This window comes from Cynara cardunculus (assembly GCF_001531365.2).
Source record: "Cynara cardunculus var. scolymus isolate 2C chromosome LG 2, CcrdV1, whole genome shotgun sequence".
Taxonomy (NCBI): domain Eukaryota; kingdom Viridiplantae; phylum Streptophyta; class Magnoliopsida; order Asterales; family Asteraceae; genus Cynara; species Cynara cardunculus.
Genome location: NC_037529.1, coordinates 15,634,229 through 15,642,640, shown reverse-complemented (window position 1 = coordinate 15,642,640; position 8,412 = coordinate 15,634,229). Strand labels below are relative to the sequence as shown.

The 8,412-nt window shown below is 33.7% G+C and overlaps 1 protein-coding gene and 1 non-coding gene across 3 annotated transcripts; one reads left to right on the top strand and one right to left on the bottom strand.

The window, feature by feature from the left end:
* The first annotated feature begins 707 nt into the window (after positions 1-707).
* TRNAR-CCU lies at positions 708-780 on the top strand. The gene has a single exon. It is a non-coding gene; the product is annotated as a tRNA-Arg (tRNA).
* A 546-nt stretch (positions 781-1,326) lies between these two features.
* LOC112507894 (eukaryotic translation initiation factor 2 subunit beta-like) lies at positions 1,327-6,807 on the bottom strand. 2 transcript variants are annotated; one of them, XM_025112641.1, is made up of 10 exons: positions 6,731-6,807; positions 4,920-5,015; positions 3,643-3,751; positions 3,468-3,523; positions 3,329-3,383; positions 3,144-3,238; positions 2,864-3,009; positions 2,546-2,688; positions 2,168-2,253; positions 1,327-1,638 (listed from the first exon to the last, which is right to left on the bottom strand). In XM_025112641.1, exons 2-10 carry the CDS (start codon positions 4,977-4,979, stop codon positions 1,561-1,563), a joined length of 828 nt encoding a protein of 275 aa, XP_024968409.1. In that variant the 5' UTR covers positions 4,980-5,015; positions 6,731-6,807; the 3' UTR covers positions 1,327-1,560. The 2 variants fall into 2 exon arrangements, with proteins under 2 accessions (XP_024968409.1, XP_024968410.1); XM_025112642.1 differs by lacking the exons at positions 4,920-5,015; positions 6,731-6,807 and having other exon boundaries at positions 3,593-3,650.
* Positions 6,808-8,412: the final 1,605 nt, after the last annotated feature.

The window sequence follows — 8,412 nt, the reverse complement described above, 5'->3', positions numbered from 1 at the left end:
ATTTAATGACTATTTTGCACACCCTTAGTGCATAACCTTTATTAAAGTCCCATAATGCTCTTACATTAAATAGTCGTTTTTCAAAATATACATTTCCATTACAACCAATTAAGTTTCACACATTAAGCTTTTCACCTACTTTGTTTAGACTATATTTGTTTTTTTTTTTTTTTTTGGCAAAGTTTTTACTACTATTCATCTTGTCTGATTATCATAAATATGAATGAATATTTAGAGCTTATTTTGGGTATGTGAAAAGACCGGTTAAAGTTATTGGTAATCAACTTTTTGAGTATGTAAGATTTTTGTTAAATGTAGCATTGTAGCTTTGGTGAGTCATGCATTGTTTGGTTAGTTTCCATTAGATCATGTATGGATAAAGCTGTTTGTGTGGATTAATCTGTCAATATGGATTGGAAAACTTTTGTTCGGAAAATGAAAGGAGGGTGTTTCTTAATTGGGAATGACAGATTTGGAGGAAAAAAAAATTGTTTTCTATATAAAACTTTCGTTAAAAACTTACTGAATAAGTCACTTTCTATGTTATTAAATCACTACTAAAAACAGTTATATATGACTAACTGAATAAACCTTAAGTTTCATTAATGATAACAAACAGGCCGTTATCGTATTATACCCATCAATCACATTCAAAGCTTTGTTCGTGTTCCTTTTTATATGTTTGATATGCGTCTATAACAAACAAGGCGCCTGTAGCTCAGTGGATAGAGCGTCTGTTTCCTAAGCAGAAGGTCGTAGGTTCGACCCCTACCTGGCGCGTTTATTTTTACTTTTTTCAACTGCTTATTTTTTTTTTTTTTTGCTTAAATTCATTTTGTTTTTATTTTGTTTTTATTTTGTTTTTTACATACAAGTATTGAAAAATGATATAGGAACAATGATAGATACAGATGATATACATGATAAATGCATGCGAGTCAGGGACGGACCTATAGTTAGGCATATATGGTGGCACCTGCCACCATATCATTCCTCTGTCGAAGGGTAAAAAAATTTATATTCGTGAAAAGTGTAACCGTATTAATCTGTTGTGTGCCACCGTATGTATATGAAACTACAATGAAAACAAGTTTTATTTGATAAAGTTGGTTTGCAAGGCTTTTTATTCCACCCCAGATCCAAGTTCAAATCTTGTTAATGTCGTTTTTTTAGTCAAATGATGCCACCTTTTGAAGAAAAAAAAATCCTTATATTTTAGTCAAACGGTGGCACAAAAATCAATATCATCATAAAAGTTCTGTTGAAAAATAACGACCAGATCTTCCAACAAACTCTGAGGATTAAAAGTGCTAAAAAGGAATCATCTTAAAAAACCATGCAATGTGATGTATTAATAGAGGGAGGCACAAAAAAATCAATATCATCATCTTGTAGCAACACAGGTGCTTTCAAATTTCAGTACCATCAAAAAACACCCCACTAACAGAACCTCTCTAACATAAATTTTATCAATTTCTCTTCAAAATCCAAAAACTCATTTCAGTCGAGCGGAAGCGGAAAATAATACGGTTGGAGATAAGAACATATACTGCACAAAACTTATGTTCCAGCCTTTCTACGGCCCACACGAGCCACAAACCCAGCCTTGATTTGAGCAACAGATCGACCTGAACCACACTGCAACGCAAAACCAAACAAAAGAAAGATATCATGACTAGTGTCGAAAAATATCTACATTTTGGAATTGTCCATTTTTCCCACAGCTGACTACTACTGTCTGTTGGTATCTATACAAACAGAGGGAGGCTCATTCACTTATTACTTGTTATCTTTCAATTAAAAGTAAACATTCAGACAATGCTGATACACTTTTATTCATCAGAGGCCTTTGCTGATAAATTATAAAACAGGTCAATTTTACTTTGTGTGGTAAAAGATAATTTACACATTTCAAAATTTAGTACAACTATCTTGACACCGACAGGTTATCCATCTATAACATCATCCTACAAACAAGATAATTGTTTGAATATGCTTTTGCTTGAAGAACCCCTAACTAACTGGTTTCAGAAGGTTAAAAGCGACCAAGAGAGAACGTTTTGAATATACTTTTGCAGCAAGTACTATGTATCTCTTATTTTTGAATCAAAGAGACAAGGGGACTCGATGGAACGGGAAAGAGAAAAAGTTGGGTGTTGCAATATACCTTCTCGCATCTAAGGAAGAAAAGACGATTCTCTTTTGAAAGAATTGTTTCTGGGCTCTTGCAACCATTGCAAATGACGTACTCATCTGTAAACAGAAATCATCAGCAAATAGCACATAACATGTAACTGAATAGACGTGAAGGTACGATTACGCATACATGTTATCTATTTTGCCTAATAAACTATCAAAATTTTATCCAAAAAATAATATCAAATCCCATTCGCAAACAAAGAAGAGAGAGAATAATCAGATGCAAGCTAATAAAACTAGCAATGTACACAAAATCCCAGCTGTGAGGTCAACACATGCAAATCTGAAAACATTCTTAATTCTGGAGGCTACAGATACCATTCATGAACTCTAACAAGTGACTTACTGACATATCGCCGTAGAATTCCTTCGAAATTTTTTGGTGCAAACCTTCCCTTCACCACCAGTCTTTGCTGTCCATCAAGAGATCCACTTGTACCCAATTCAGCTAGCAAGAAGGTCATAGCATGCTCTGGCTGCCTATGCATCCTGATGGAAAAGATTATAGAACACATTATATAATAAGTAGTTAAGTATATAGCATGCTTGATTGGATTCATTATGATGTCAAAGGAAATAATTGAACAGAAAATTGACAAGTAATCTAGTTGACAAGGCAACAACTATTGACAGTACAGTTAACAAATTAACAACTTAGCCGTACGATTTGCAGAGGTCCATGAAATTCACAAAGACAGTCTTCTTTGTTCCTTCACGAAGAACTTGTGGCGGTCTCATAACTGTTCGCCGCCTATCTCCAGCAAGCTCTGGGTTATTTTCACGGAGAATATGGAAGACTCGGCCTAAAAGCTGCACAAAAGCAAATTACAGGAACCAACAATAATATCAAGAAACAGAATAACATGAAACATGTGATTCATTTTGCTATTGACACATAAAGATGCCATATAATATAATTAGTTGTATTCTAGAAAATTGTGTACCTCCTCATACTTGTAGTCGCGATCAGTACCTTCCCATGGAAGTTTTTGTTGTTGCAAGACGATTCCTTCTCCTTCCTCGTCTTCTTCAATAGGATCTAGTGGATACAAACTTACCATATCAGCATCAGCATGCATTCAAGAGAACAAACATTATGAAGGATGTCAGAAAAAGTAGAACTGAATACAATCTATATCTTCGCCGCCATTTTCTTTGTCGTCATCCAGGAGATCTGTCTGCAACTATAAAATAATCATAAGAATATCATGTCAGGCAATACGCAGAAACACTTTATTCAGCAAATTCTGTAGGGTCTAGTAACTAACCTGTTTCTTCTTCTTCTTTTTCAAACCAGTAAAAGTGGGTTCAAGGCCATCAGAAACTGCATATCAAGCATGGCCTTGATTATAATTCGTTAGAGGAAAAAGGATCTAACAAATGATATACTTACATAGACACATACTATATAACTTTGTAGACCCAGGTTGCAAAATCATTTACCAGATAAGCTCTCAGTTTTCTCAGCTAACTGTTCCATGGAATCATCAGCTGGGTCTTGAATGACAACCTTCTTTTTCTTCTTCTTTTTCGACGGATCAAAAGGTGCAAGCTGCATTGTGAATTCATGATTGTAGCATTAAGATCAGTTCTTTAAAGATCACAGTTACCAAAAGATGTTGGATGTGCCATATTAGCAAACAGCAACACAGTTTATGAATAATTACAACAAAGCTCAATTTTTAATTGTTTTTTATCAAGAACTGTTGTTCTTATAATAGATCTCCAACTAATGGTATAAGTGGCAGTTATTATGTTAACCACCTAAAGATAATAAAGGTCCAGGTGAGTCAGTGAATGAGGTATTTCTTTCTGATGCAAGATAACAAAATTTACTCATCAGATTGCTAGAATATCAATATCCTAATAAGTGGCCTTCATTATTGGTTTGTGATTATCATATAAGTGAAGTCATTGATTATTGGGTTTTGGTATATTAATTTATAACCCCTAGCTTAGGTGTAATTACCATATTGACTCGAGCAATTATTATTTCGGAGGATAATATTACCCTCCATGATCTCATTTAAAAGGGATCATCTCAACTTCCATCCTCATTATCCAATTGTAACTGTGTAAGATCAACATACTTGTAAGGCGGCTTCTAAGGAGGACACCATAATCCATCATAAGTAAAAGAGGGGGGAATTGAAGATCACTAGCCTATGTTCCTTCTGGAACTCAAGATCTTCATATGATGGCGCCATCATCATAAAGTAACCTAATTTCCTAGTGCTTTTCTTAAATTTGTCTACAAGTGTTAGGTTCATACTAGTCTTAATTGATCAGCGTACTAAAACTGAGTCTTAACTGTGAAGCAATCATCACCGAAAGTTTAGAATGGATATCTAAATGATGTTATAGGCATCTGTATTCATACTATCAGCCTAGAGAAAACAACAATCCAGATGGATGGGCTTGGAAGGTAGTCCTCCCCATCCGAGATTGATAAAAATATCCATTAGATTGAACAAAAGGCATTGCCATGGTAATATCATAGAGTTGCAAAACCAATTATCCTCTGTAGTTTTTCCATTAACCAAACCTCATTCATGTAAATATGATTCATCATCCAATACCATAGCAGTTGGTTCTATTTAAACTTGAACTTACTCGGATTAATATCAATCTGACTCCAATGAGATCACACATAGAAAGTCGATACATTCCAACACAAACATAAACAAAACAGGGAGAATAAAAGGATCTACGACACATACATTGGTCGCTTCATCTTTCACCTCTTCCTTCATCTCAAGTTGATGTTCTTCCTCTGCCATTGTATCAAATCTCAATGGTCCCTAGTTGAATTTTATCTGTCCAACAGAAAAAAAAATATAGGAATGACAACTACAGCCACAGAAAACATAAACGTTTTAAATAGAATCAGGTCAATAGAAGCAAGTACCAGCCCCCAAGTCCAAATCCATCAAAGGAATATTTTGAGGGCATAATAAAGCACGTATAGCTATAGCCTATATGAACATAATAACTCTAACATCAACTATCAAGAAACGTGATATGAATATATTGGGTCCAAAAAAGAGCCCTAACATCGACTACATTACCGGCTATCGCTAGCCGCAATACAGTAAGCAAAAGCTAAACATTAAGTACAGAAATCACAGCACCGTCTTCAGCTGTAGATCCCTTAAAGATTTGATCCCAGAGGTACTCCACTCCATTTCATCTTCTTCATACTGATCTAGTTAGTTCTTGCTGTTTATCCTTTTTATCTTCTAGTTGTTGATTCAGTCAATTCTAGGGTTACATCTCTCAATTTCAGATGTACAATTAGAGTTCATTGTTTGAATAAATGAAAGTAGTTCAAATTTATTAGTCCTGTAAGTGTTCGTTTGAATTTTGCTGTCATTTCCTTTGTAGTTCGCTTTCAGACTTTTCAGTTGATAATCTTGTGTTATTGACGCTATAATCATTATTCATATCATGTTTCTCGATAGTTGATGTTAGAGTTATTATGTTCATATACCTATATGTGCTTTATATGCCCTCAAAATATTCCTTGATGGATTTGGACTTGGGGGCTGGTACTTGTTTCTATTGATCTGATTCTATTTAGAACGTTTATGTACTATTACAAACCATAAAAATCAAACAAAAGCATTCCAATCATCAAACATACTTTGGGCCAAATTATTTCTAAATTCAATTCACTCGGTAGAAGTACCTAGGAAAGTAATATTATTCTCATCTTGGCGTTCAATATCCTCAAGAACGTTTTGGTTCGGGTTTCTTAAGTCAATGTGGATGCAATCTATTTTTAACATTATGAGCAACCATGTGAAGGAAAATGGCAACTTGTTCATTGATATCCATATTCCTAGTTGCTTGTAATCCTCCTAATCTATCAAGCACATCACATAATTTTTTGAAACACCTTCTATCCATCCTAAATTGTGATATGCACATGGTGTCACTATCATAGGCATACCTATGCAATATTGCAGATTGATTATATTTGACAATGAGTCTATCCCTTCTATGTTTGGCTACTAAACAACAAACTGTAATGAAAAACCAAATTATAGTGCTCATAGCTTCATCCAAAAACAAACTCATAATCCTATGTTATGCGTGTTGTGAGACTAAGTCGGGCCATTTCCTGTTTATAAACCGCATAAGAAATAGGTTATTACAAAAAATAGTTTGCAAGAAAACCATATAGAAACATAAAATGACCAAACCATAAATCATAAAAGATTTCCTGAACTTCACAGTATCAATTTTCCGTTGTAAACCATTTCTGGACTTCACAGTGTCAATTTTCTGTTGTAAAGAAATCGAGCAGATAAAAAAACATGGAGACATCAAACATAAAATATTAAAAATTCCATTCTAGCAGATACCAAAACCGTAGAGAAATCAAACATAAATCGAGAAAGAAGTAGAGAAATCGAGCAGATACAAAAACAATATAAAAATCGGGCAGATATCAAAACCACAGAGAAATCAAGAAATCGAGATGCCAAACAAGTAGTTTTCGAGCAGAATAGGGATAAAGAAATCGAACCAGTGTAAAGACGAGAGATTAGGGTGTCGCAAATCGCAGTGGAGTAACGAAAGAAATGGAGAAGATGAGAAAGGTGTCGGCTGCTTGAAGAGATCAGGGTATATTTGAGTCAAAGGGTACGTTTACGAGTACAAAATATGAAATATCATTTCTTTGCTATAAAATATTAAATATTTTATTCCTGAAATCTGATGTATTTTAAAGATTCATTTCATTAAAAAAATTAAATGAGATAATAGAATGTGATCAATGTAATTTAAGGGGTTTTTGGTTAAAGCTATTAAGCAATAATCAATGCGAATGAAAATAAAAGAAATTGTTTGGTTTTCTATAATATAAAGAGATTTTCATTCATGGTTAAACCGTAGGAATTGAAAATTAATTCTAATTTTCATTCCCTATCATTTTCATTTTTATTCCATAACATGAACCAAACAGACGCTGAATCATACAAACAAATTTAAAAATATTATAATCCATAGGTTCATTAGTCATGTCATTTTACTTGATCCATCTCTTTCTTTTGCTTCACTTTGACAAATATGTCGCTTCTTCTCGGTCTTTTTTTCGATCGAAACATCAAAAAGGGGAAACATTAACTTCAATGAGGTAGGTCATTAAATGAATTTCATTATTTAAAACAAGAATTGTGAGTTAGCACATTGCCCAAGGCGTATCAACCAATGTGGACACCCAAATGCATCATATTTTATCATATTCAATAAATGTAAAACTAATAAGAACAACCGAAGTTCAAATACACACTTACTATCAAATGTTAGTTTTGGTTACCACAATCAACTAAAAACCAAGCATCCACCATTGTAAACTATTATTTTTTTTTCCAAACAGGTAGCAGGATACCCCTATTTGCACCACAATGAACCAAACAGGTAGCATGATGCCCTAATTGCACCACACTGAACCACAATGAACCAAACATGTAGCATGATGCCATATTTTGCACCACACTGAACAACAGTGTTCTGATTAGACTTTCCTGAAAGTAACAGATTATGAAAGTAAGGTTCTATGTTCACTTAGACTTATATTTGCCCCACATTGAACCACAATGTTCTGATTAGACTCCCCCAATGTAATAGAATGTGAACCTAAAGTTATATGTTTACTTAGACTTATATTCATGGTGTACCATCATTTCCCAATAATAATGAATATAATTGTCAAGTAAATCACTAATTTCATTTGAGATATACTACATTAGTTCGAATACCATGAAGAAACAACAGTAGGAGGCAACAATCATGAACATTAATAGATCAACATTATAGTTATTAATACATAAGAAATCACAGTGTTGTCCTATAACCATTGCCTTCATCAAAAAGCACATTGTTGTTTCAAGACCCAAGTTGTAATGTAAACTTTGAAGACTTGATGTCCAGGGGAGGTAATGGGATGCTGGTAAACTTATCATATAAGTCCATAGAAGGAATACAACAAAAGCTTTTATATCTATACTATATTATAAAGCATTTGGCTAAAACTCTTAAAAACTCTTAAAACTCTTAAACTCTTAAAAACTCTTAAACCCGTTCATCCCTATCCGATTTTATCCCATATCTAAATTCGTGTAACTAACTGCAGATAAACACAATTAAATACAGGATAAACATATCATTTTAAATATAAAAAATCTAAAATATAATTAGGATAATCAT